The 27,378-nt window shown below is 61.0% G+C and overlaps 2 protein-coding genes across 13 annotated transcripts in view; both read right to left on the bottom strand.

The window, feature by feature from the left end:
* The window catches only part of SLC29A1 (solute carrier family 29 member 1 (Augustine blood group)), a 33,691-nt gene extending 27,417 nt beyond the window's left edge, over nucleotides 1-6,274 (bottom strand). For 3 of the 5 annotated variants that reach the window (XM_063151979.1, XM_063151981.1, XM_063151976.1), the window contains exons 1-2: nucleotides 6,108-6,274; nucleotides 93-257 (exon numbers count right to left, since the gene is read on the bottom strand). The gene's annotated coding sequence lies outside the window, so the exon portion shown is untranslated. Of the gene's footprint in view, nucleotides 1-92; nucleotides 258-5,381; nucleotides 5,454-5,608; nucleotides 5,738-6,107 lie in introns of those variants that run through there. The other 2 variants (XM_063151978.1, XM_063151977.1) reach the window with 2 other exon arrangements.
* Nucleotides 6,275-7,826: 1,552 nt separating this feature from the next.
* LOC134415929 (spectrin beta chain, non-erythrocytic 2-like) lies at nucleotides 7,827-27,259 on the bottom strand. Of its 8 annotated transcripts, none has more exons than XM_063151971.1 (33): nucleotides 26,773-27,259; nucleotides 23,616-23,723; nucleotides 22,074-22,229; nucleotides 21,263-21,394; nucleotides 20,947-21,138; nucleotides 20,782-20,865; nucleotides 20,548-20,666; nucleotides 20,274-20,388; nucleotides 19,923-20,006; nucleotides 19,499-19,614; nucleotides 19,191-19,335; nucleotides 18,881-18,986; nucleotides 18,681-18,763; nucleotides 18,404-18,517; nucleotides 18,197-18,328; nucleotides 17,682-17,938; nucleotides 17,441-17,564; nucleotides 17,082-17,276; nucleotides 16,631-16,786; nucleotides 15,857-16,077; nucleotides 15,369-15,546; nucleotides 14,903-15,052; nucleotides 14,276-14,674; nucleotides 13,842-13,961; nucleotides 11,217-12,713; nucleotides 10,727-10,807; nucleotides 10,419-10,505; nucleotides 10,201-10,292; nucleotides 9,914-9,999; nucleotides 9,279-9,345; nucleotides 8,992-9,155; nucleotides 8,576-8,710; nucleotides 7,827-8,376 (listed from the first exon to the last, which is right to left on the bottom strand). In XM_063151971.1, exons 1-33 carry the CDS (start codon nucleotides 27,199-27,201, stop codon nucleotides 8,147-8,149), a joined length of 6,354 nt encoding a protein of 2,117 aa, XP_063008041.1. In that variant the 5' UTR covers nucleotides 27,202-27,259; the 3' UTR covers nucleotides 7,827-8,146. The 8 variants fall into 8 exon arrangements, with proteins under 8 accessions (XP_063008041.1, XP_063008038.1, XP_063008042.1 ...); XM_063151968.1 differs by having other exon boundaries at nucleotides 18,681-18,759; nucleotides 18,880-18,986; nucleotides 19,923-20,009; nucleotides 26,773-27,258; XM_063151972.1 differs by having other exon boundaries at nucleotides 18,404-18,514; nucleotides 18,681-18,759; nucleotides 18,880-18,986; nucleotides 19,923-20,009; nucleotides 26,773-27,258.
* Between the last annotated feature and the right edge of the window lie 119 nt (nucleotides 27,260-27,378).

The raw sequence follows: 27,378 nt of genomic DNA, 5'->3' as shown, positions 1-27,378 counted from the left end.
GGAGATCTCCAGTCATTGCTTGCAGGACTCCTGACGGTGATCTCTGGGCTCTTGGTGCCCTGCCCTGTATTTTGGGATGAGGTCATGCTCACCTGTTGGCCTGAGCCTTGCTGGGATGAGCTGGGGAAGGAGCGGGCTGCGGTACCCTCCTGAACTCTGCTTGTGGCACAGAGATCCAGCTGGCACATCACCGCTTGCAGGGAGCCACGCAGACCTCCATCATCCTGTTCTCCCTCTGCTTCCTTGCACGGCTTGACCTGCAGGGATAAAGTCAGGCAGCTGCCTGTGACTTCTTCACTAGTGGCCTGAGGGCAGCAGGACCTTGCTGCCAGCAGCAGCAGCAGAGCAGCCCTGGGTGAAACCCTGCCAGGAAAGGCAGGGGAGACAGAGGCCCTTGCTGTCCCTGCCACCTCCCCATGCTACCCTTCGCTGGTAGCACTGAGCTGCAATGTGGTGACATCTGAAGCGTTCACAGCCCTGGTGAGCAAATGGTCTGGAGACATGACAAGGAAAGGCCTCCACACGCCTCCAGCCCAGTGGCAGGGCCATGGGTGTTTTCCAGCTGGGCAAGCAGAAACAAATCCCATTGTCCACTGATTGGACACAGCTCAGCAAGGGGCCCATGGTGCCTACAGGGCTCCTGGGACCTGGCATGCACAGTGGGGTCCAGTCAAGCTCCAGCCCCCTCTCAGGATGCTGGAGGCGGGGGCAGCCTGCCCAGTGGAACAGCAGCATCTTTGGGACACAGGACATCTCCCTGCTGTCAGGCAGGGGGACACAAGCCCCTCTGCCCAAATCACTTCTGAGGGTCTCCCATCCTCACCATCTCCTGGGCACAATCCTTCCACGAGCAATCCTTCCCTCCTCCATCCCCATCCCCATCCCTCTGCCTCCCTCCCTGCACTGCTGCTGCCCTCTCCTGAGCTCCAGCTGCCCATTTGCTTTCTCCTACAAGCATTAAGGGAGTAAATACTGACTAATGGTACCAATTAGCAGCTGAGCTGCTGGGTGCTAGTTACTGAGTGACAGCTGTGCCGCCAAGGGCCAAGGGTGAAGTGTTACCTCACTGCAGGCAGTCTCCACCTGCCAGGGCCCAAGCTGAGACTTGGATAAACTCAAGACACACAGTTCAGGCTCCCACTTGTACCAGGGGAGGCAGGGTTAACCCCTGGCTCAGCGGCAGGCAGGAACACCCTGTGGCATTCAGGGCACAGACCACTATAAGCACCCTGTCACAGTGTCACTCCAGGTCTCCTTGGCTGAGGATGGAGCTGGTGCTGGCAGAGGGAGCAACTCTATAGCCAAGGTCATCTGGCCCATTGAAGCAGCGCCAGGGGCATATCCTCCTCCTTAACTGGCAGCACCAGTCTCCCACGATGGAGCACAGCCATTAAGAAAGAAGTGGCTGGCACTCAGCCACACTTGTAAAACACTGCAGGGGAGCTGTGCGCTGCTGGGAACCAGGGAACCTGGTGAGAAGAAGAGGGGTGGCACCTGTGTGTGGTCCCCGTCCCCCTTTGACAAAGTCCATCCACAGCCCAGTGGAGCCAGGTGCCCAGTGACTCCCAGGGTTTCTGAGAGCCATCTAAAAGGCATGAGGTGGCTTTCTGTAGGATGGGTGAATGCCAGCTCTGGAGGATATCCTGAAGCCATGGCTCCCCATCAGCCTCCCCGAGGCACCTTGGTGGCAGCAGACAGAGCCATGCTCCAGCTCTTGGGGGATACTGCTGCAGCCAGAGTCTGCCCACCCTGCCTGGCAGGGCAGGGCCCAGGTGCCTGCCTGTTCTCCCAGCCAGCCTGCTCCCTGGGCAGTCTCTGTGGTCATTCCGTGGCACCACAGGGACCATGGCACGCAGCCACCTGCAGAGATGAGGGCTCCAAACCCAGGTCCAGGAGCTCTCCCAGCCATGCCAGCCCTGGTCCGTGCCTGGCCCAACATTTGCTGGCTGGCATGCCGGAATTCCGCTCTGTGCAAATGTCTGGCAGGGCTGACTAAATCCTGTCTGGAGACTAAGTCCATCCAGTCATGCTTTCCCCTTTGGGCGAATCAGCAGCGGAGCTGCGGCTGAATGCTCCTAAACATCCCCCAGGGAGGTCTCCAGGAGGGCCCTTTCCCACAGCTTCCAACAGTACCAGCCGTTCATCATTTCTGCTCCTTGCCAGTCATGCTTCCGCGGGTTCCCAGGCCGAAACGAGGCCCCCAGGCCACCCAGTGGAGCACAAACATGGGACATCAAAAGAAGGGCAGGCCAAACCCATGACCAGCAGCCCAGCTGCCAGGGTACCGCTGGGACTGCCCTCCCCCCCTTCCTCAGCCCCTCTGCAAAGCCGAGAGTCCACCGGTGGGCAGAGGATGCTCTAGCACGGACCAGGGAGGAGGGAACCTCGGGGCGTCCCGCACCCCTCACACGAGGGGCTGGGAGCCTGCAGTGCCCCGCGGCCGTGCTGCCGGGGAGCGCGGCAGCGTTCGCCTGTCCCTGGGGGAGGCACTGGCGTCGGGCCCCTTCCCACTCCCTCTGCAGAGCCGCCCCATCCCCAGCGGCTCCGGGGCCGCCCCGGCTCGGCGCTGAATCCCCCAAACTCATCGGCGGGCGCGGGCCGGCGCTGCCGCCTGGCGGCGTGACCGGGAGGGCGCTCCGGGAGCACCGCACGGGCAGCGCTCGGGGGCTCCGGGAGCACCGCACGGGCAGCGCACGGGAGCGCACGGGGAGCGCACGGGGAAGGAATTAGCCGGGCGCGGGCTTAAGCGGCTCCGCGGAATGCGGGAGCCAGCGTGGGGAAGCAGCGTGGAGGGAGGGCAGCACTGGCGAGCCGGCGGCTGGTGGGAGAGGGTCTGGCATTCCACGGTGGAGAGGCATCCCAAGCCACCCCTCGGAGAGGGCAGGCACGGCCCTGAGCACTAGGGTGAGCATCCTCATCCTCCATGAGGATGAGGAGGCAGTGAGAGGCAGCAGGGAGATGGGGGAATAAACGGCACTGGGATCCAAGTGCACAAAGTGGGACAGGGCACCCCGAAGTGTGGGCTTGTTGTGTGTGCTGTGCTAACCCATGGAAGGACTGGGGATGAGTGGGAGCTGGGGAATCTGGGAATAAGCAGGGAAGTCCGAGGGCAGAAGCAGGAGCTTTTTGTTTGAAGGTGGTTTAAAGAAGCAGAGGTTGCCTACAGGTAACACACTGTGCAGAAGGGCAGGGATAGTGTTGGGAAGCAGATTTCAGGGCCAGGATGGATCACATGAGGACATAAGACTGTGACAGTCACCCTGAGCACGGCAGCTGTCCTGCAGGGCTGTGCTTGCTGCTCAGCTGCTGGCCACAGAGGAAGGAGTTCTTGCTGGTCCCCTGCTGAGAACTCCAAGTTCCACAGGGATGGGATGGGAAAAGGCTTGAAGTGCACCTCCTCAGCACAGGTTACTTCTCAAAAGGCAGCTTGCCTGCTTCTCTCCTTGCTCCTGGGCTGTGAGACATCCAGGAGAATCCTTGTGCCAGGGACCCAGTGCCTCAGGGACAAGAGGGGCTCCTGGCAGTACCCTCCCAAGGACTCGGAGCTTTATCCTGTACATCCATCCTCAGCTGATAGGGACTCAGTCTCCAGGGAAACAGCCTGCTCTTCTAACACTGCCCCAGACCCAGTAAATCTCTTTTCTGGCAAGCCAGATGACAAAAGTCAGCCCGGACAATAGGGGTGGCTGGCTTCCCACAAAGATCCCTCTTCTGGGGAGGAGCTGCAGACATCACCAACCCCCTGTCTTTCTCCACTCTCCACACAGGATCTGCCATCTCCAGAGGATGCAAGCAGGTGGGAAAGTCTCTTCTGACTTTTGCTAGTGCTGTGTCTTGGATGGTAAAGTTGGGAAGCTTCACAGCAGAGCTGAGCTGCTATGCAGTTCCCAGCAGTGCTGCTGCTGGCCCTGCTTTGCATCTGCAGTCACAGAGGTGCTGGGTTCCCTGCAAAAAAGCAGGCTTCTCAAGAAGGAAAAGAGCTGCACAAACCCCTAGCTTTCTGGAGAGCCCTACAGGGTCTTGTTGCTGGTAATAGCTCAGGGCAGGGCTGCCTGCTCGGATGGAGGACAGGCTTCTCTGCCACTGCTGCCGGGTCTCTCCCATCCTGCTGGTCCCAGCTTGCCCTCAGGGATGCTCTGGGCATTTCCTGGCAGGGAATGGCAGGATTATTTATATGTCTGTGAAGAAAACAGGGCAGCACAGCTGGTGCTCCTCCATCGCATCCTCCATCACTTCCCCTGCACAAGCCTGAGGACCATTAATAAATTTCACTATCTCCTGCCAGCCAGCTGTGCCAGCTTCCCTCACTCCCTACATTTTCTGATCCATTTCAGCCCCTACAGCACCTGCTCCCTCCCTTCCCAGGGCAGCATCAGAGCACTGAAGGGATAAGGACAAAAAGCAGCAATGGGGACCCTGTTTTCTAACCTCTTGCACTAAGACCTTTACAGGGGCAGCAGTGCAGTGCCCTGACCTTGAGAGGCACCACTGATTTGGACTGATGCGAGTCAAGAGCCATGCTACAAACCCTGCTCTGTCTGTTCCTTCACCTCACTTCTGCCTGCACGCGAGGTCAGGCTCCTCCAAACAAGCCTTGGGCCATGCCTTGGACTCAGAATGCAGCCAGGACCTCTGCCCTGGGCCAAATCACACCGAGGGCAGCCCGGGAATGGTGCCTGGGGAGAAAGAACCTGCATGGGGAATGGTGCAAGCGGGCAGGGCAAGCTCCCAGCGGTCAGCCGACAAATAGAAAGGGTCATGGGACAGTGCCCAGCTACTGGGACAAAGGGCCTGCCAGAGGCCAATGGGGTTGTAGAAGTTGTTCTGGCAGGGAGGTGAGCGGTGGCAGAGCCCCAGGAACCCCAAGAACGGGGAGGTTTCCCTGGAGGTGTTCCCCGTGGTGCAGGCACCCCCGAGGCCATACAGGAACGTGTGACTGGCGGGGCAGGGAGGGAGCCAGCACTCGGAGAAAGCTGGGACTGACACAGAAGGGTGACGGGGCCAGTAAGCGGTGGCCGTGCCAGTGGTCGGGTGACATCCCCGTGGGCAGGGTAACCAAACACCGTCCCCAGGTGGCTGTTTCAGGGGATGGCGAAAGGGGAAGCGTTTCTTGCCCCGCGGTACTGCGTTCCCGGGACAGGCTCCCCGGTCCCGCGGCGGTCCTGTAGAGGGAGGGGAAGGGAAAGCAGCAGCACCCAGTCCCGGCAGGAGCGGGGCCGAGCGCGCCGGGGTCGGAGCCCCGGTCGGACGGCCGGACAGTCGGACAGCCGCTCCGCACGGCCGCCGGGGCTGCCCCGAGCGCCGCCGCCGCTGCCGGGGCCCCGCTCCGCCCCAGCACCCACCCGCACCCGAGGCAGCCGGGGCACCGCCGCGTCGCTTACACGTTTCCCCGGGGGCTGCCGGCTCCTTCCCGCGGCGCCGCCGCCTGCAGGGCACGGTCCGGTCCCGCGGCGCCCGGTGCCAGCGCTGGCGGCCGCGGCAGGCCGGGTCCTAGCGCTCCCCGCCCGCCAAGGGCACCGGGACTGCCCTCGGCCCCGCGGCCGCCGGACTGCGGCCCGTGCCCCTCCCCTCGCACCCCGCTTTGACCTCCCAGCTGCACCGGCCGCACCTGAGAGCGGGAGGCTGCTGGGGTGGCCCCGCTACCGCAGCTCCGGCACAGGAATGTCCGGTGCTCTGGCTTTCCGCCAGTGTCTCCCCTCTTCCTGGAACAGACCGCTGGCCCTGCTGCCCTGGGAGGGGGCATAGCCGTGCTGTCCTTTTGCCTAGGCAAGGAGGGCAGGGTGCCGGCAGGCAGCCCCTCCACTGCTGCTCCCCGCTCTCAGTCCCGCCTGCGCCGGGGTCAGGCTCCGAGCCCTCCCTGCAGCTCTGGGACTAGAAAGCTTCGGACCCGGGCTGGGGTCCCTCTGTGTGACGACCCCAGAGCTCAGCACAGGCTCCCGGCTGCAGGGTGACCTTGAGCAGGACCGCCGAGCTGCCGAAAGGGGGGACAAGACCTTGGCTCAGCGCGGGAGGCTGGAACCAGACCCTCTCCTTGGTGCCTGGCAGAACAAGGCACGGCAGGGACAGTGCTTACTCTGGTCACCTCCCTGCCTGCACCCTGCCCTTACCTTGATAGCTCAGCTCTCCTGGTGCCAGGTGATGCTGCCTGCAGACTCCTCGCTGCCTGGTGTCAAGCAGGACTGGGATTTCCCACGGCAGCAGGACCAGGGTGCAAAGGCTTTGCCACCCTACGGGCTCTGCAGCCAGAGTGGGTTTTAGAGCCCTGGCGCTGGCTGGGGCTGGCTGAGCACGGCTTCCGCTGGCTCAGCAGGTGGAGGCTGCATGCACGGGCAGATTAGTGGGGGGGGAGGAATTGGCTTCTGCCATAGGAACTCCAGGCAGGATTCGTCAGCGGGTTGCTGTGGGGCCAAGTTCCAGCACAGGGGAGGAGAGAGGGGAGGCTCTGGGTTGGCAGCAGCCTCAGGGGGACAATGAAGCCTGTATGAGGGGGGGACTGAAAATGGTGCTGCAGGTGCCAGCATCATCCCTGGGATGGTGTTATCTCTTGAGTGACACACGTCACCCCGTGCTCCTGTGCTGGAGTTGGGCCATGGTGGGACCCTCGCTGAGGTCCCACGGGTCAGCATCGAGCCCTGGGGCCAGCAGGGGGGCCCTCAGTGAAGCACCCTGCACCCCCTGCCCCTGTGCCGGGCCCCGCAGCTGCTCAGGAATGAACTGGCAGCAGCCCACCAGCTGCTCTCCTGGTATGCGCAGCCGGAGCCGGAATGCTGTGCCTTGACCTCCTCGCTGGTCTGGACAAGCCTGGCCCCTGCCCAGGGCATCTCCCCTCCCAGCCTTACCATCCTGCTTGTCTTTTCCCATTAAGGAAGTGCAGGCAGCTGAGCTTTGGTGCCGGAGGAAAACAGGTGTCAGAGCCAAGAGTGATGGAGCCAAGGAGGGGGGTGGTAAGACACAGGGGAAGCTCAGAAAGCACCCCCCTGCCCACACCAGGGCATTCCCCACCCCTTGCTGGGAACCTGGAGGAAGTCCAGGCTGGTAACCCTGGTGTGCCCACCTCCACCTCACTGCCTGTCTCCAGCCCCAGGAGCACTGCAGGAGGGAGATGGGGTGGCAGGAGTATTTCTGCTCTCCCAGCCCTTGCTGCAGAGCTGGGCTGCAGCCAGCACTTCTATTTTAAGCCCCACAATGTGTTTGAGGAGGCGAGTGGTGTGCACAGCTGAGTCTCACGGCCTGACAGGGAGAGGCCCTGCTACCTACATCCCTGGAAACTTCCCCTTCTCCCTTAGGGCATGTACAGGCTCAGGGCAGGTCGGACCAGCTGCTTTTTCCCCTTTCCAGTACAGGTGGCAATTTGGGGCAGTTGAAATGGGCATGGTCTGGTGAAGTTACTGCAAAAATATCTGGGCTGTAGGAATGGGGGTCTATCCACACACCCCTGCCCCAGTCTGTGTCAGGCAGTGTTCACCTGCTGTGACCTAGGCTGGCAGCCATCCTGTGAGAGAGCAAGGCTGGGCAGGGCTGTGCAGGCAGGAGTATTTACTCTGTAGGTAGTGACTTTCCTGCTAAGCTCCCAGGGCAGGGAAAAGGGGCCCAGATAGCCTGTGGGATTAGCTGGGCTGAGTGCAGGCACAGAGGAAGCATGGGACAAAGCATCCTTGTGAAAGGCACCAAACAGCTGAGGCTTCCCCTCCCAAGCAGGACTGAACCTCACTGCAGGGCCCTCCTCCTCTGAAGCTCCCCTGACTCCTTAGCAAGGACCACCTTGCAGAGAGCTCCTTTCCTCCTGTGCTGATGGATGCTGCTGGACAAAAAAGCTCCACACTAAGTGTCTATTTATCTTTTAATACAAACCATCATCCACCCCCCTCTGCTTGTGCTGTGAGTCATTAGGATGCCTGGGCAGCCAGGGGCACCCAGGGAGAGCACTGGGCAGGAGGGGTGCTCAGCACCAGGCTGAGGCTGGGGGCTGCAGTGGCTGGGGCACAGGGCAGCCTCAGGGCTGGCTGAAGCAGAGCCCCTTGGCACAGCCCCTTGCCCCTGGGGAGGCAGTGAGCCATGAACTGCTGCTGAGAGTAGAGACCATGTCAGAGCGGCCCAAGAGGAGGATAAGAGGCAGGTTAGGGCATTTTCTCCCTTTGTCTGGGACTCACTCTTTCTTCCCAAAGAACTTCTTGAAGACAGATTTGTTCTTGGTGCGAGGGGGGCTGGTGGTCTTCTCCCCCCGTGCGTCGCGGGGGCTCCCTGTTGGTGCCACGAAGGAGTGGCAGCGTGCCCGGGGCACAGCCTGCTCCCCGATGTACAGCGTGACCGAGTAGCTGCTCCCGGCCCCCGCCGCCTCCTGGGGCACCGCCCGCGGGCTCAGCTTCTGGTACGTGGCTGCAAGAAGGAGCACTCAGCGCCAGGAGCAGGCCCTGGCAGCCCCCTAGAGCCCTCCCCAAATGGGGGCTGCACCCAAGGGCACAGGTATGCAGGAGCAGGTGCGTGCTGGAGAAGCATCGCATCTGTCCTTGGCTGTCTGCGGGGACAGAGGCAGTGGTGCCACCTCCTGGCTGTGACACAGAAATCAGGACTGTACCTGAGGTGAAGGAGTAGGACCTCCTCTTGTTGGCCACCAGCCCATAGTCATCCTCTGGGCAGATGTTGTCCCACAGCCCGGGGGACGCTCTGGATGGCCACTGCTGCTCCTTGTGCCCAGCCCCCTGAGCATTCTCTGAAGCAGAATGGAGACATGTCACAAGGCAAGGCCATCACAGGACAGCTCTGTGTCAGCCCCAGAGAGAAGAGGGAAATGTATGACTATCTCAGTATCCCAGGAAGTGAAGTAAATGTTCCTTTCCCCACGTCCCAAGCCCTGAGACTACTAGCCCTGATACCACCACGTTCAGGACTGACCAACAGCCTTCAGCCTCCCTCAGCTGTCTCCTATGTACCTCTCTGGGCTGGGGAGAGAAGCTGGGGGACAGTGGCAACCCAGCCAGACAGGAAAGTCACCTGCTGCTGTCACAGTCCCATCGAGTGGGCCATCCTGGCTGCCCAGAGGCCTCTGCAGTAGTGGGCTTGCACAGGGTAACACCACAATCTCCTGGCTCTTGGGAGTGGTGACCTGGTGATGTCCCTGGAGGTGGGAGGTCCCAGTGCTGGAGGCCTTGCTGAAACTGAAAGCAGCAGAGATTTAGCAAACCAGACTGGCCCACCAATGTCCTGTTGGAGCAGCACGCTCTGGGAGATGTGGGATAGAGTTACACCAAGAGCCAGCTGGCCAGCTCCTGGCTACTCACCTGCCAGTACCCCCAGTGCTCTCGACACACTGTGCTGCTGCCTGGAAATAATCCACTTTGGGGAAACCTGGGGGGCACAGCAAACATCCTCTGGATGCTGGCAGTGCACAGGACTGCCACACAGAGCCAGTCCCTGACCTGACTTCCCATGCTGCATGGCTGGCTCCCCCAACCTCCTGCTGTAGCACCTGCTCTTGGTCTTGACAACCAACCTAGGATTTCATAGCAGGGCTTGAACTCCTCAGGTATGGGGACAGCAACAGGAAGACCTCAGTATTGCAGGTCTCCTTGCTTCAAGGGCACGCAAGGCATTTCCAAGCCCAGCGGATATGGAGGAAGACCAAGGCACAATTATAATTTTCCTGACACTGGCTTTTTGCTGCTGAAGCACCGCTGACGTCAGTTGTGCTATTCCTGATTTATAGCTGTGTATGTGGTGTGAAAACAAAGCCTCCAAATCCTGCCTGGCAGAGAACTGCTGTTCCCAAGGCAGGCTAGGAGGATGCATAAATCAGAGTAAAATGTTGCGCTGCTTCTCTTCTGACCCCCCATGTATCAAAAGGCTCAGCGAGGGCTGAACAAACATGGTAACCACAGAGAGCCGGGCCCCTGCTCTGCCTGCCAGGGCTGCTCACCTGAGTTTTGCTGCAGCTTTGAGACCCATTCGTTCATGAGGGGCTGGGTGGGGGCCCTCAGGAGGTATTCAGAGCCATCCTGCAGCCTGCAGGGAGAAGGGAAGAACAACGTAGGGTGCAGATACAACAGCCCCCACCAGACCACTAAAGAGAAACAGGTGAGAAAGAAGGAAGGAAATCCTCATCTAAGCACTGAGCTAGTCCTGCCTGGGGATGTTGGTATGTGTCTGCCCCAGCAGGGACACTCTTGGGAAGGCTGTGGTTACTGCCCTGCATGGGGCACTCACTGAAGCCTGAAGCAGTTGGTCTTCTTGGTGTACTCGGCATCTGGGGTGCAGACTGCCCCGGAGAGGTTCAGGGGAAGGGCCACCACGGAGCTCTGCAGCACAAGGGAAAGCAAGGACAACAGCAGGATTGGATGGCTCTGCCTTCCCTGGCCACGGGGCCCAGAGCCACCACCCTGCCACCAGCCCCCTCCCTTGTCACCCCAATATCCCCAGGGCACCTTGAGGCTGTCCCTGCGGTCCTGGTAGAAGCACAGTGTCTGCCTCATCAGCACGGCGTGGAAGAGGCCCCAGGCCCGGCAGCTGGCCTGTGGGACACAAGCAGGGCACAGCTGTGATGCCAACAGCTTTGGAAGAAGACAGAAGGTCTCATGGCACTCAGAATGTGGTCCAGGGCCTCTGAGGCTGTGCCCTTCCAGAATGGCAAGCAGCATTCCTGTGGCACTTCCAGGAACATCCCTGGCTTCTCTCCACCCTCTGCCACGTCCCAGCACCCCTGTCCCAAAGAGCCCCACGGCCATGTCTGTACCTTTCTCCCTCCTGTCTGCAATACATGCTTCCTTTCCAGCGTCCCCTCCATCATCTGAAACTCCATTTTACCAGGCAGGACCTGCAAGGGCACAGAGGGTGAGCAGAAACTTCTCTGGGGCTGGTGGTGCCAGCTCAGCCTCCATGCACATGAGGTCTATATGACCCATCCCTGGTGAGCGACGCCAAAGTGGGAGTGGAATTACAATGAGGAACAACTTCCTCACCTGGGCAGGGGCTGGGCTGTGTGTCAGCTTTGGGGGTGAAGTGCCACCTTGCTGAGGCTATGGGTTGGTGGGGGTGTGTGTGATGCAGGGACTCCAAATACCACACCTAGCCCTTCCCCAGCAGCTGAAGAAAAGGGGCCACTGGAGTCAGGGAGTCCCCAGATACAGGTTATGTTTGCAGGAGTGGATAACCCAGCTGCTGCCTTGGCTGTTCCCCAGCCCCTACCTGACCCTGAAGGAGAATCCCTGGCCTGCAGATCTCACCTTGCTGTTTTCCTCTTGCCGATGCCTCCGCTGATCCCAGGCACTGGAGGCATCCAAGGGGGCTGCAGGCACCAGCTCCTCCTCGTGGGGGGAAACCCTGAGCCCACTGGGACTGCCACTGCCACTGTGCACCACCCCGGGGCTCTGCTCTCCCGAGGGGCTGTGGAGCAGCTGGGCAGCAGTGGGAAGGGTGAATTTGGCCACTAGCACGTTGTTGGCTGATGAGAGGATGAGGGGCCCACCAGCAGTGGCGCTGGGGCTGGCCAAGCTGCCCGCCCTGCTGCCCATCCTGTGGCTGGCACAGCTGCCTCCTCCTGGTGAGCTCTGGCACTCTTGTGCCCCATCCCAGATGGCCTGCAGCTCCTCCTCCTCTTCCTCAAACTGCCTGTGGGCAGGGTGGCACACTTCCTTAGTGCCCAGTGCAGGGCTCTGGGGCTGTGGAGAGCCCAGTGCCCACTCAAAGACAGAGAGCTGGGTGGGGGCGGCAGGGGAAGCCGGGGACCCTCTGGGCTGGCTGCTGCTGGCTGGCTGCTGTGTGCAGGCAGGGCTGGGGATGGCTCCAGCCCTGACTGGGGTGCTGGCAGGGGATGATCCAAGCTCCAGCCAAGCGGCTCTGTGGTGCCTGGCCCTGCCAGAGGCAGTGGGGCTGTCATCCTGGCCAAAGTGGGTGCCCAGCTCATCCCCCATGCCGACACGGGACGGCCGGCTCAGCCTCAAGTCCAGAAGGTCTTTACTGGTGCTGCTGGGGTGCTGTGGGCTCCAGTGCTCCTTCCCAGCACGGTGTGCTCTCTGCTGGCTGCAGCTGGGCTTCAAGCTCACCTCCTCGAACCACCTTTCTTGCTCGCCCTTGGGGGACATCCCCAGCCTCTTGCTGGGCCCCTGGGGACTGTGCCCATCTTCCTGCCATCCAACTCCATGTGTGCCTGTGGGCTTCCACGGCCTCACCTCTTGATCCTGCCTCTGCTCCTGCCCCTCTGCCTCCTGCTGCCGTGCCTCAGCCCCTCGGCGGCAGCCCAGGACCACTGCATCCCGTGGCAGCTCCAGGCTGAGCACGGAGCCCAGGGAAACACGGGGGCATGTGATTTTGGGGTGAGGTAGGCAGAGTTTCTGAGGGGCCGCCCCGCACTCGGCATCGATGTCCTGCACCAGCGGGTTCCTGACGTAGAGGAGCAGCTCCCCAAGCTGAGGTCCGGCGGCAGCTGCCCCCGGTCCCCCCTTCCTCCAGCCACACTTCTGAGGCCAGGTGTTGCTGGGGCCGTGGCATTCCTCGGGCGTGGGCCGCAGGGAGCTGTCGCCCATGATGCCCCGCAGGGTGAGGAGCCGGGCCTGCTCTGCCCGGGCCTGCTCCCGCCGCTGCAGGCTGTTGAAGAGGCAGCCAGCGCCGGCCTTGGGCAGCGTGTGGGACACGGCCGCCATGCCACCGCCGGGCCCTGCAGGGCGCCGCACAACGGCGGGCGGCCGCTTTGCCGTGCAGGTTTTCCTGGCCTCCGCCTGCACCTGAGGAAACAGAAGGAGAGAGGCGTGATCCCCATCGCTGGAGCTTCCACCATCCTGTGCCAGCTCCCTCCTTTCCATGCTGCGTCTGGGAAAGCAGGGGGCTGCAAGGGCAGGCAGACAAAAATGCTCACCAGCAGCACATGCAGTGCTGGGAATGACAGAGTGTCACCTCAGTCCCCTGAGGGCTGCGCCCACACGGGTGCAGGCAGGGTAGAGGCAGACAAGGGAATCTGCCCGTGATGGAGTCCCCCAGGTGTGGTACAGCTGGGGCTGACTACCACACAGCTTTTCCCTGGCACTGCTGACCTCCAAGCCATCACTTTTGGGTGGCTACTGAGAAAGCAGTCACTGCAGTCCATGCCTGGCAGCCCTGCATGCTCCAGGCAGTAAAGCAATGAATGCAAGGGCAGGGACTGAGTGCAAACCCCTCCCCTTCCTTTCCTTGCAGACCCTCTCCCGGGCTTCCACAGCTGCAAGAGTCTGCAGGAGCTGGAGCAGTGTCCCCCTTGATCCATTAGGCTGGATGGCGCCCATTTCCAAAACTCTCCTGGCAGCCCAGCAGCCCCTCATCCTGCCTCGGTGCCCTCCAGCCTCCCTGTCCTCCTGCCCTCTCCCCTGGGCTACTGGGCCAGGCTGCCCTTAGGGCTTCTGGTCACACACAGACCTTCTTGCACAGGCTCTGGAGCAACAAGAGATGTGAGCCCCTACACATTTCCAACTCCCACCTCAGAGTTACAAGCCAAGCAACCTGGAGTGAGATCCCCAGCAAAATGAGCACCTCAGACAGCCCCAGCCACCCTTGTCCCCTTCAGCTGGCTTACATAAGAACTGCTCCTGCCCCCCAGCAATGGAGCAGGGAGGCTCTCCCACTGGACACAAGCTAGCCATACCTCCCACGGCCACCAAAACTACTTGAATGGAGGGCCAAACTGCAGCAAGCCCTGCCTCAGTCCCCTCCTCACATGTCCCAGCACCCACACTCTGGACCCCACAGCATCAGAAGGGTTTTCCCTCTCCCAGCAGACCGCTGCCACCAGGGCACCGTGGCCTGGCCAGGAGGGTTGGTGGCAGGCAGGTTCACACCATGCAGCCACTCTGCCCAGCATGCAGCCTCCCCTGAGACGTTACCTCTTCCACCAGCTGGCGTGGTGGCTTTCTTTTTCGCTTTAAGCTACCCCAAGTGTTTCCTAAAAGCCCCTGGCAACGCTTCCAAAAGGTTTTACAGCCTGAGTGTTTAGTGGCGGGGAGCTGAGCAAGGGGAGAGAAAGAGACACACAGAGAGGACAGAGTGGGCAAGGAGCTGCAGCAGGAGAGCACAGGCAAAGTGGGTGGCGCAAGCCGGCCTCAGCCCTAAGGCATCACGCAGCATCAGCATGGCCAAAGGCCCCTCTCCTGAGACCAACACAGTGCCAGCAGCTCACTTAGAAATGGTCAGAGGGGTCTCAGCTTGGGGATCACCCCGCCACCCTCCCAGTCTTCATGGAGCACAGCTCCAGAGAGCTGCCCTGGCTGTGTGGCTGCTCGCCCATGGTTCTGCCAAGCCTCCCACCGTCCCCCCGTACCGCTGGCAGTGCCTCCTCGCCTGGCCGCTCGCTGCTGGCCAGCAGCTGGGCCTTCTTCTTCTCCCCCTTCTTGCCAATGCTGAGGATGAGGTTGACCGTGCCCCCGAGACCACAGGAGCCCCGTGGTGGCAGCAGCAGCGTGGAGGTCTCAGCAGGATCCCAGGTGCCAGCCTCCTTGGGGGATTCCACATTAAGGGCCGTTTTGCTGCTGGGCTCCCCCCAGCTCTGCCCCACTCCTGATGGGGCATCTGAGAGGGGTGATGTTGGTGGGGAGATGGCTTTTTTCTCCGGAAGCTTTGGCTCTGATCTTTGCACAGGCTCGAGGAGGGAGGAGGGCATGAACTTCCCTGGGCTGTGGATGCTTTCCAGGTGGAGTGGGATATGTGAGGCATGCTGCTCCTGCAGAGCAAGGCAAGAGAAGGAGCATAAAGGAAGGGCTGCTGGAGTACCAGGCAATTTCTCAGGATAGCCTTCCCTTTGCCCTGCCTGAACCCCAGCGACTCCCAGAGGTACTGGCATGCATCCCTCCCCACCTTCTGCACCACCCTCCCCATCCAGTGCCTCTGCTACCCTCAGCCTCAAGGCTGGTCATTCTCCCTGGCAGTCTCAGCATGGCTGGGTACTCACTTGACCAGTGGGGGATGTGCTTGAGAGGTTCTCCGGCTCCCTCCTGTCCTCCTGTCTGCTCCCCAGATCCTGCTGCTGATGCCTCTGTGCTCGCCAGCGCACCAGCACCCAGCCCAGCATGCTCTGCAGCTCTTCCAAGCGCTCCTTTATCTGATGGGAGGAGAGATGCTGGGCAGCCTGCAAGGACTCCTGGCCCGGGGACGCTGGCCCTACCAGGAGATCTCACAGCAGAGCAGCTAGGAGGTTTTTGTGAGTGGGATACAGCCACAGCCACATCAACTCAGATCTCAGGATCCACTGGATGAAACTTCTTCCTGCCCTGAGCAGCCCCAGGGATGCATAGCTGTCCCCATCCCACTTACTGGGGCTCTGCACCCACACCTTGCTCTTTCTTTCATGGTCTGTCCCCAGAGGGTTTCAGGAAGTGCTGAGAATTTTCCCCCAACCCCATTTCCCCTGTCCTTACTGTTGCACTCAGGTAGTGCTCCTCAGACACCAGCTGCTGCCCTGCTGCTGCTAGTGCCTCAAACTCCTTGAGTTTCTCTTCAATTCTCATCTCCAGCTCCTCACATGGGGTCTGCGGGATACTGGAGCTGCTTGGGCTTTCAGAGAAGATCTGAGCCCGGGTGTCCTCAGTCCAGGAGCTGTGAGCATGTGAAAGACAGGCTGAGGAATGACCCAACACTTCTCCAGCCCTGCAGGCCCCAGGAAAGCCATTCCCATGCTTAGTGATAGCTGGAAGCAGCTCCCTGGGATTGTGGCCAGGCTGTTGTGGCAGGATGAGATGCTGCAGGCCTCACAACAGACAGCTGTGGTGCAACCCTGCATTCCAGGCTCCCCACGGTCACGCCTGGCTGCAGCTCCAGCACTGCCCACATAGCTGCCAATGCCATGCTCTCGCCAACTCCCCCTCAACCCCCACAGAAGCAACCCCAACAGCTCACTGCCACTTACATCATGGCTAAGTAATCCTTGAAGAAGTGCCGGAGCTGGCTGGCCTGCCGCACGCGGAGCCGGGTCTCCCGCAGCAGCTCTTGCAGCCCTGCCCAGGCCCACAGCGTCTCCTGCAGCTCCTGGCTGACGGGGCACTGCCGAGCGGGACACAGCTCCTGCAAGCGGGCAGCCGCCCTCTCCAGCTCCTCCAGCTGCCCTTGCAGGGTCTGGGACACTGCATGCTAAAGATGACAAGGCAGGAAAGGTTCGAGATGCATCCAACCCCTCTGAACCCAGGCTGCACTCCCCTGCATTCTGGGATGCAGGGACAGAGGAGAGGATGCTGCTACATGGGCAGAGCCATCCTCAGTGGGGAGCACAGCAAGAGCACAGAGAGTACATGGGCAGAGCCAGCCTCAGTGGGGGGAGCACAGCAAGAGCACAGAGAGTACATGGGCAGAGCCATCCTCAGTGGGGAGCAGAGCAAGAGCACAGAGCTGCCTGGCTTCCCTGCCCTGTGTGCATGAGTCGCTTCCCCACCAGAGGGAAGATGAGTAGGTGCTGGCAGCTGGGTGTTGGCACGTGGGAGCTGATGCAAGCTCTGTCCCCTTGCCTGGCCCATGCTATCAGAGGGGAGCAGAGCAGGCAGGTCTCAGCTCCACTGGAAAATTCCATCCCGCCCTGTCACAGTGTGCCAAGGCTTACAACACCTGGGCCCCCGGAGGGGGGCCAGTGCCTCACTGGGACAGCCCCAGCCAGCCGGAACACCTCCCTGGCAGTGCTCCCCTGACTCACCTCCATCTCCTGCTGGCAGCTTAGCAAGCCCTGCAGCCCTTGCAGGTCCTTCTCACTCTTCACCGTGGTGAAGCTCTTCTCTGCTAGGGCAATGTCTTCAGAGAGCGCCTTGGCTCTGCACTGAAGGGCCTCCAGCTGTGGGGATATCTTTGCCACCTGGATGGGCAGGAGGGGACACAGAGGGAGATCAGCCCTGGGATGGAAGCCCCACCTGCCACACAGCCCCAGCCCACCCCAGCCTGGGACACCCTGCCATGCAGCTGCAAAGTGCAGGTGCCAGCCATGAGAGAGACAAGGATGCCAGCCTTGCACAGAGCAGTCCCCATGAATCCCAATGTCCCTGTGCCCCACTGAGGACAGCTGAAGTGGGTGCCCTGTCCAATCAGCTGGCATGTCTGGCTGCAGATGAACCTCCTGCATGCATCCCCAGGTCCCAGCCTCCGTTCCCTACCAGACGCTCCAGGCTCTCCGTCTCTGCTGCCACCTCCATGACCCGCTCCCGCTCCTTCGCCACGTCATTCAGCATCTCCACAGCCTCCTGCAGCTCTCCCAAGGGCCGGCTCATGTCCTCACTGCTTGGAGACTTCTCAGCCTGGGCTGAGAGCAGGGGAAAACACCCCTGCGAGCCACAGCGCCCACTCCCTGGCTGAAGCCAGCAGAAACACCAGATGTGAGAGATGGGGAGTGACACCCCGGGCAGCTGGGCTGGAGGGGAGCACCCAACAGGGGCCCCATGCCAACCGCAGATCAACCCTTGGCCCATTCCCAGGTGCTGTGTGATCCCAAGGGATGCCTGGCCACGCTGCTCACCGCTGCAGATCCCTGCTGGCTCCGTGCCTCCTCCTCTTGCAGGTCCTGCAGGAACTCAGACAGCACCAGGGAGTCCCGCAGATCTGCTGCCCGGTGCCGCAGTGCTGCCTGCACGTGTGCCAACCTGTGGGGATGGGTGTTCATCAGAGGTGCCAGCAGCTTCTGCACCTCCTCAGGGACAGCATCCTCCTCCCCACTCAACCTGGGCACCAGAGAAGAGGCACCTTCCTCCAGGACTCACTTCTCCTCCACCATCTCCACTTTCCTCTGCATCTTCCTTGCCCCCTCGTGCTCAGTGGGCGCCTCGCTTGCTGCTTCTTCCCGCAGTGCCTGCAGCTTGAGGCCACAGAGCAGGAGCTGCTTCTCCAGCCGGCTCATTTCTTCCAGGTCCTGGCGCAGCTCCGCCGGGCTTCTCATGGCAGCTGGCTCCAAGAGCGACCCAGCCACGTCTTGCAGCCACCTCTCAGCCTGGTCCAGCTCCCCCACCAGCCTCAGGGCCTTCAGGGAGAGCAGGGAACCCCTCAGCCTGGCTCTGAGCCACCCAGAGGAGGCAGGAGCCATGCTGGCATCCCACTGGGGGTACCTGGGGCACAGGCAGCACAGTGGGAAAAGTGTGCCCTCTGCAAGGCCAGCCGGAGATGTCGGTGCCAGTATTGCATCTCCAGGCCCCAGAGGTGCCAGCCTCACTTGGTGATGCCCAACAAGCTGCTCCACTTGAAGCACACCCTGTGCCCTCCCAGCCCTGACTCCACGTACCTTATCGATTTCTTGCAGCACCACGCCATTCTCCTGGTGCCTCCTCTGCAGGTCCTCCCACAACTCCTCCAGTTCCCGCAGCATGGCCTCCACCTGAGGGCTCCCATGAGGCCTCCCTCGTGCTGGGCCCTCCTGGGAGGCAGGGAGGGCAGTCAGGATGGGCCCCACCTGGTGTCCTCCCCCCCCCTCACATCCAGGCAGGCTCACCAGGAGCACAGCCCTGGCACTGGGCTCTTGCTGCATCCGTGCTGCCTCCAGGCTCGCCGCTGGACATGGGGGGACTCCCATAGCCACACTCTCCTTGTACGGGGATAGATCCTGCTGAGGAGCAGGAGACATGCTGGGTTAGTGCCCAGACCAGGCGTGTGGGCACAAGCTTGCAAGCCCACAAGCAGCAGGAGGAGGTTAGGGAAGTGAGTCCTTCCCCAACATGGTCTCCTCATGGATGGGCAGGGAGCAAAGGGGACTCTTGGGGGGACATTACCATGTTCACCACCTGGCAGACGTCCTGCACTCGGGTCTCCAGCTGCCGCATCCCCAACTCAGCCTCTGCCTCTCTCCTCCTCCAGCAGAGAGAGGAGAGGGACAGTCAGGACTGCAAGGCTCCCCCTTGCACAGGGGAACCCCATCCCTGTTCCCTTTGACTCTGTCCTGCTCCCACAGCCACCTCCACAAGATGGTACCTTTTGTTGTCCCCTGCATGAGGGGACTGTCCCACTGCTGGGGAGCCAGGATTTCTCTCCTCTCCTTTCTTGTTCTCTGCCATCTTCTCCAGCACATCTTTTGGTACCTGCAGCACAAAGGTTCCCATTCTTCCTTGGCCAGCACAAAGCATACATCTGCTTTGCCCTGGGCTGGCACTTATCACCTCCCATAACTGCTGGGACCAGATCCAGGATTGGATTCTGCCCAACACCCAAACTCCTTTCTCCTAGGCTCCCTTGTCTTTTCGAAGCAGAGGAGCTGAAGATGCCTGGAGGAAGCCAGTGCTTACCATGCTGCCAAGTCCTCTTGTCCATTTGGCTGCTGCTTCCTTACCCACAGCCCCGTGACTGCTGTCATCTCCTCGAGGCTCAACATTTGGAGCTGCAGCTCTGCCCCCCGGGGAACTGCCTGCCCGTGCTGGAGCCTTCCCTGTCCTGGGAAAGGAAGGCAAGGGAAGCCCGGGGGAGCAAAGGATAAAGAGAGACCTTGAGTGGAGCTGGTGCCCCAGAGACAGCCTGCTAGGGGCTAACTCAGGTCTTTCCCAAGCCTCTGGCTCCAGAGCTGGGAGGTCAGGGCTGGGACCCAGCTAAGCCCTACCTCAGTGCCTGCTGGAGCTGTGCCCAGCTCTCCTTTACATCTCGGTGCTTTGAGGTGACTCGGGCTGCCAGGCTGGGCTGCAAGTTTAGGAGTTGGGACACTGTCACATCCAGCATCTGGAGAAGAGAGAGCAGCAGGGAAGTGATGGAGACGGGGCTCAGGAGTGACAAACCACCATGGCCACGGGCGGGGCATGGGATGACAGCCAGCCCTCTGGGGGCAGAAGAGGCAGTGAGTGCGTATCCCAGTCCTCGTCTGCCCCGGGGACACTGCCCCATCCATCACACAGCCTCAGCCACCCACACAGCGGGGGGCTCCCACAGCCCACAGTGCTGCTGGTGGCAGAGCTGGCCTGGGAAGGCTGACATTCCCCCTGTCAGGATGCTCCCCAGGGCTCAGGGGACGAGGCAGAGTCTTCACTCACCATCACCTGGCTGGCAATGTCCCTGACATCCCGATCCTGGCAAGGCTCGCCCTCCCCTGGCTTCCCTGTACTGCAGATGCTGCTCTGCTGTAAGAAGAGGCCACGGTCAGCAGTGGGAGGAGGACAGGGCCCTGCTCCCAGCTCCAGCAGAAAGAAACAGTGCAAAACTGCACTTGCCAGCCTGGCTCCCTCTCTCCATCCCCTGGTTCTCTCCCCAAAGCCCAGGCTGAGAGTACTGGGACCACAGGAGCTTCCATGCAGGAGACAAGAGCAAGGTGCTGCCCACCAAGTTTCATTCAGGCCATGCAACAGCCCCACACACCAGGGTGACCCTGGCTCCAGTGCAGATACCTTTGCATGGATGACCCCGAGCAGGATATCTGCTTGCTGGAGGAAGGAGGCCACCTCCAGGGCCAGCTGCAGAGCCTCGTGGTGCTCCTTCAGGGTGCCCTGCAGCCGCAGCCACCTGAGCAGGTGGAAGGGGAAAGATGAATGGCAGCCTGTGCCTGTCTGGGGAGCTGTGCAGAGCTAGGCCAGGAAGTTTGGGGGTGTCCTGCTTCCCATCTGGTCAGCTCCTGGTGCCTGGCTCAGCCCTGCTCAGCCCATGTGTCCTCACACCACTCACGCTTTGTTAAGGTGCTTGCGCCGGGCTGAGATGTTTCTGCTCTCATTTTTGCCTTGTTTCTCCAGCTTCTGGGCCAGGCTGTTCAGCTCCTTGTGCAGACTCTGGAACTGCTGCTCCTCCTGGTCCGAGCAGAGAGGAAAGACATCAGCATCCCTCCTCAGGGACCTGTGCCATGCCCCAGCCTCAAGGTGTTTGGGGTCCCTGACAGGTTGGTAGTCCCCCAGCACCTCTCACCTGCTTCAAGTCAAGGATGCGGCGAGTGAGCTGGATCTTATCCGGGCTTTCCTGCAGGAGGGCTGCCAGAGAGGGCTTCTCCTCCTGGGCCAGGCAAGGGTGTGAGGAAGTGGGGGGACAGCCAGGCTATCCCCTTCCCCAGACCATGCTTCCCATCCCTCAAACCTTGTGCTTGATCCATGCCTCCAGCCGCTCAGCTTTCCTGTTAAAGTCCTGCAGACTCCGCAGTCCGCCCAGGGCTTTGCTCTGGCTGGCAGCCGTCTGCTTCAGGAGCTGCCACTGCTCCTGCAGGGCCAGCAGCTGCCTCCGCACCGCCTCTGCACTGGGGCCTGCCCTCCACATCAGCTGCTCGCCCATCTGTGGGGCCAAGGGACCCACTCAGCACCAGGGGCTCCCAGGGACCCTCTGCTGCAGAGAAGGCAGGGACACAGGTGCTGTGAGTAACGGGGGCCATGCCACGCCATGCCCTGCCTGGCCCCACCTGATTGAGCTTTATCAGGGTGTTCTCAAAATCCTTCATGTCCCGCTGCAAGGTCTGGGCCACCTCCTCCCAGTCCTGGAGGTCACAGCCGTCCTTCAGGTCCCGCAGCTTGCCTCGCACCCAGCTCTCTGCCTGCAGCACACCAAGAGCCACGTGGCTGGGGCCTCCACCAGAGCCTCAAGGACACGGCATTGGGACCCAAACCCAAACCTTCCCAGCTGTGACAGGGACTGGAGTGCACCCTTTCAGCTCTGGGAATCAACAGGCCAGCACAGCACTCAGGACAGCGTCTGTGGCAATGGGGGTGTGAAGGTGTGTAGCACTTCACTTCTTTCCAGCGTCTGTCAGCCCAGCAGGAGAAGCTGGGCTTGCCCAAGCAGGCCAGTCTGCACAGAACATCCCTGCACAAAGCATCTCTCCTCACTGCACCCTGCTCCCCAGTGCAAACATCCATGCATTCTTCCCACCATGGCATGAAAGCAGCCCTCCCACCATCTCAGTTCCCATGCTGCTGGGGAGGGACAGGGTCTGAGAGGAGGAGGAGGAGGAGGAGAATGGGGCACGGGAGGAGCATGCGCACATGGAGAGGAAGCAGGGCCCTGGTGTGGGCTGACCCCCTCTCCCTGGGGCTGACAGCCAGGCAGAGGCAGCCAAACATGATCTCATGCCACAACCATGGCTGTGCTCGGGCTGGGAGTTCAACCCTCCCTGCTGCGCACCCCACCCCACCCCAGAGCTCACATGAAAGGCTGCCGGTGGCCCTCCGTTGCACTTCCCACACAGACCCTGGGAGAGGGCCCAGCTGCCTCACCTGCAGCATCTCCCGGTTGAACTGGGCTATCAGAGGACTCAGGTCAAGGAGAGGGGCTGCTCCCACGCCGCTGCGCCCGCTGCATCTTGGCGCTGCAGCAGACTCCTTGCCCTTGGGGCTCTCTTTCTGGGGTGATGACACCGGGGGTGCTGCCAGCTGTGGGGAGCAGAGGTGGGGTGGGGAGTGTCAGGAGTGCTGCCCCAGGGACCCCTCCCTGTCACCTCCCAGGAGCATTTCAGAAACCCAAATGAAGTAGGTCAGCATGCCTTATTCTTAACTCCACTCCTTCCCTGACATATTTGGGGTTCTCCTCCAGCACACTGAGGTACCACTTCCCTCTACCAAGGCCACACTGGTGGCTTTTGCAACCCCAGCAGGGGGTTGCTGGCCTGTCCCTCAAGTGGGTCACTCCCTGGGTCATTCCAGGCTGTTGGGATGGCACTCAGCACCCGGACTGGTCCTGGCACCCACACTGGAGATGGATGCAGTGCTTGCTACCTCTCCAGCCTCAGGTAGTGCATCCCTGCGAGGAGCATTTGTGTCTCTTTGGTGTCATGCAGGGGGATGCTGCCAGGGGATGGGATGGAGGGCCATGAGGCAGGTTCCTGGCAAGCCCTAGCCTCCTTGGTGGCACCCAAGACCCCCATCCCTGGTGAATGGTTGGAGGGGGCTGAAAGTGCAGCATCTCCCTTGGGATTTGGCCTTGTGGGCAGCCAAAGCTGACAAAACCTTCTGTCAGGGTTCCAGCTCTGCCAGGGGTGACAGCAAAGGTCAGCCAATGAAAGTGCTGGCCCTTTTCCAAACTCAGCCCTGGGCCCAGCTGCACACTGCCCAGGGGACAGCACTATCACCCGGGCACTTACTTCCCACCCTTCTGCCCAGGGATGGGGATCTGACTGCGTACTAACTCATGGCAAACAGGAAACAGAATTTTCAGGAGGAACCCAAAGGTGCAAGGCTTGCTGCCTCCTCTCAGCAGGCAAAAATTGCTCCTGGGGCTAGCCTGGAACAGCCCTTCCTCGTTGAGAGGGCTGGCTGTGAGCAGCCCCACAGGGTTTTAGCTGCCCCCGAGCCCACCAGGGAGCAATCTTCCAGGAGCCTGTGGAGCAGTGGGGTTTGGGCAACTGTTTCAGGCTCTCTAAGCACTCTGGCATGTGCTGCCCTGCTGACAGCACGGGACTCACTTTCCAATGCCTGTTCTGCTTAACCACAAGAACTACAGAAATCCTGTCTTTATTTTTTTTTTTTTTAATTTTTTTAATAGCAACACAGATTCTCAGGCCCTCCTATGACTTCATGACCTTTAGTCTCTTGACTCAGCCATGGTTGAGGAGCCCATAATCTGGCTTCCTTGGAAGCAGTAAAACCCCTGGGTGCTGCCTGGGGGGCTGATTCCTGGCCCCACCGTGTCCAGCTTGTTCCTGCCCTCACTGCAAGAGGCAAGGCTCCATCCACACCTGGGCACACCACCAGTGACCAGCCTCATGCTCAGCTCCAAGCTGCATGTCATGCCCCCCTAATGTTGAGGGCAGGGGCACATACCGCATACAAGGGAGAACATCTGTCCACTGGAGAGCAGAAAACACTGGCCTGAACACTCCCGGGCTCCTGCTGCTTGTCCTCCACATCCACATCCTTCCTGAGGAACACCTGGAGGCAGGAAGGCACAGCTGTGAGCCTGGTACTGTACTGGCAGCCTAGGGGGCAGAGGATCACTCACCCACCCCCCTGCCCTGGGCCAGACACTGCTGGGCTGCACTTTTGCCCATCCCTCCTTACACATCTTCTTCTTACCACGCTTCTCCGAACAGCATCCACAGCTCCCACCACGTGTTCAGCAAGTGGCAAGAGTTCCTAAGCCTGCTTTGCTCACTGCCTTCTACATTTTAGCTCCCAGTACCCCAAACACCTTTTTCTCTCCTTGAATTGACTCCAAAGCCAGCAGAAACCCATTTAGTGATCACCACTGGTCCCTGGTCATCTAAGGATGTTCAGAGTGAGACTCCCCTGCCCTCTTCCAGAACAGCAGGGCAGAGGCATGAGGGCACATGATGATATTAGCTCCAAAATCATGAGCTTGAATCCTCTCAGCTACTGCTCCCTGATCTCAGCCTAGCTGGGAGATGAGTTAAGGGGGCAGCTGGCTTGCAGGGAAGGGCTTCCAAAGGACAGGGCTGAGGGTGGAAGCAGGAGAGGCAGGAGGAAGGAAGTCCAGGAACTGCAGCCAGGCACAGAGAGGATGTCCAGGATGAACTCCACATTACCTTATCCTTGATGCAGCACAGCCCCAGGAGGAGAGGTGCGTGGGATTGTTTGGATCGTGCCCAAGGGCATTAAGCCTCATCCTCTACAGATGGATCTTTTCTTGGGCTGTTGGATATAACAGGCTAACTTAGGGATCTCCTTCCACTCCTTTCCTGGGGCCACCTTGCTGTCTCTGTAACAGCCATCCAAGCAGGCACAGGGCAACAGAAACAGGGTGGTGGACAATGTGTGCTGCCCTGACAACCCCTCCTCTGAGATCGCTGCAAACAGGGTGCTGGATCAGGCAGAGCCAGCCTACTGCTGCTCAGGCCACTCCAAACTGAGGACACTGACCAAGGGAAATGAACCTAGGAAAATCAGAACTCCCTTCCTGAACAGAACATGGCTTCCCACCATCTCTTCAGCACTGCAGAAGAGTCCTGACATGAGTGCCAGCCCCCAGCATAGAGCTGCTGCCACCAAAAAGTCTCAGAGCCCTACAAACAGCCCAGCAGGAGAACAGCACCACTGGACCTTTCCAAGGACCTGCAAAGCTTGGCCCATGGCAGAGGACAGACCACTGCCACATGCCACAGCATCCCATCCCAAGCAGGAAGAACAGTCAGGGTACAAGGCTGAATCACAGCCCAGCTGGCACAGTGAGAACTCAGCAGGATGGTATCAGAAGGAGAAGGCACCTCCTTGCCTGACTATGGGCCTGAGAGGTTTGGATGCATATTTGGGGAATGATAGGGAGCTAAATGTGAAGTGCCTGTGAGGCATAAGACCCTAGAAAGCTCTATGCAGTAATGTCTCAGGCTGGCCCACAGGGCTCAGCGTGGGAGACAAGCCTGCAGGTGACACGGGAGCTTTATTTAAAGTCCCTGTCTCACGATCCGTCAGCCGCAGGAAAACAGGGCTGCCAGCACAACGATGACTTCATGCTTCCCGCAGAGCTGCTCCACCGGGACTGCCCCCCCTTCTCGGTCCCTCTGGCTGGAGCTGGGTCCTCGATCCGGCAAAACAACAAACTTCCTCAGCAAACAAAGTCCGGGACAAGGAGCTGAGCCTGCCTCCTGCCATCCATGTGGTGCTGTGCTAAACATTCCCTAGCAGGACACCAGGCTCGGTGACACGAGCAAAGCCACACGTGAAATGAGCACAGCAGCCTCAGCTGCCGCCTCTGCAAACACTTCTTCCCCCTCGAAAAGCAAAATTAACACGGCACATATGCTTGCCGCATTCCCACAGAACGGGCACCAGTGACTTCCCACGAACAAGAGGAGCCGGGGCCAGACCCTCCACTGTGCTCATCCCGGAGGAGCCCCTCGTTCCTACGGGGCAGCAGGGAAGGGCAAATGCACGGGCTGCGGGGTACGCTTGGGAAAGCATTGCCGTGCTCTGTGTGGGAGATAGTGTCCCTCCTCTCCTCCAGCTGCCATCCCACATGTTTTCCCCAGCCCCCCAGCTCCCTCTTTCTCCCAAAGCTCCATCTTGCAGCCTGCCCACCTCTCTCCGCTCCACACGCTCATGGACAGGGAGGAGGGGCCGATCCTGGCAGGCTCCCGGGAGTCCCGCACCACCGCGGCCAGCACGTGTCCCTGCCTTATTTGACAGAGGGGAGCCCTCACGCCGATGCCCTCCGGGCTGCGCAGGCTCCGCCGCCCGGCGAGGAGCTGACTGCGTGCCGGAGGAAGCGGCACCTCTTGCGAGGCTGTGCCTGGCCTTTATTGGCAATGAAGATGAGGGCTTTGGCAGTGGGCTGCGCGGCTCTCCCCAGCACTATCCTGCCGGGAAACCAGCTGCTGCAGGTCAGGGTTAAATCCCAAGGAGTTCCTGCCTGCCCTTGCCAGAAACTGCGACGTCTCCGAGATGCCTTCCTCCCCATCCCACCCACAGGGGTTCTCCTGGGCTCTGGCACTGTTGAATTCGCACCTCTGTGCCTGCCAGCGCCCAGACTTGGAGGGCGGGGTGCCGAGAGCCCTGGGTCCTGATCCTAGCCTTGTCCCAGCTTTGCCTGGCTGTGTGGCCCTTCATGAGTCACTTCCCTTCTCCCAGCCTCCGTTTCCCCTCTGGTGAACGAGAGAGTGAGTTCCCAGCTCCCCGCACTCAGCTGCATCACCACAGGCATCTCCAAAGCTGAGCCCTCCATAGCCAGGCTCTGGGGCAGGGCTTTCCCGGCTCATCTCAGCCCCGGGGAAAGCTCATCTCGCTCACCCGCGAAGACTTCCTGCCCTCCAGCCTGATGGGACAGAGAAGTGCGTGGGGAGGGCACATGGCAGGAAAAACAACTACCCCAGGAGCCCTGCAAACACTGCTACCTGGACGGCACGGGCAAAAGGCAACAGGGATGGGCGCAGTCTCCCCGGGACCTATCCATCCCTTGGCAGCGAGGAATGGGGAATTGCAGGGAAGACAGGGCGAGAGCAGGGCACAGGGTACCGGGGTCGCTTACCTTGAACTGAGCTTTCCCTGTCCTGCTGTTGTTGTTGTTGTGGTTCCTCTCGCCGCCGGCGCGGGCAGGGTCCCCGTGTCCCCCTGCCTCTGCCGTGCCAGCGTCCCCGTACCAGTTGGACAGCGTGATCTTCTTAATGGAGCGGGCTAGGGAGCTGCGGTTCAGCCGCTCCTCGTCGGGGCCCCCGTCCTGCCCGGGGCTGGGGCTGCGGGGCTGCCCCGCGGCGGCGGCGGGGCCGGCCCGGGCGTGGGCCAGGTAGAGGGAGATGCGCTCGTTGATGCTGCGGCGGAGGCCGCGGTGGCTGTCCAGCGCCGAGGCGAGGGCGATGCCGGGGCAGGCGTCTCCGGGGAAGTCCGCGGCGCACTTGGGCAGCGAGAGCCGGGTGCTGATGGTGAAGGGCTGCACCTTCCTCGCCGTGCTGCCCGACATCCTCGCCCTCCCCGCTGCTTGCTGCGGGCACTGGGGGTCCCGGCCCGGGCACCGTGGGGGGAAGCGGCCGTGTTGGGCCGCCGCCGCCCGGGAGGGCGGGTGATGGAGATGGCCCGGGCAGCGCCGGCTCCGTGCCCGGGGCGGGCGGGGGCGCTCAGCGGCGGGGCGGCCCCGCGG

Source organism: Melospiza melodia, chromosome 3 (genome assembly GCF_035770615.1).
Source record: "Melospiza melodia melodia isolate bMelMel2 chromosome 3, bMelMel2.pri, whole genome shotgun sequence".
NCBI classification, from domain to species: domain Eukaryota; kingdom Metazoa; phylum Chordata; class Aves; order Passeriformes; family Passerellidae; genus Melospiza; species Melospiza melodia.
This window is presented reverse-complemented; position numbering and strand designations above follow the sequence as displayed.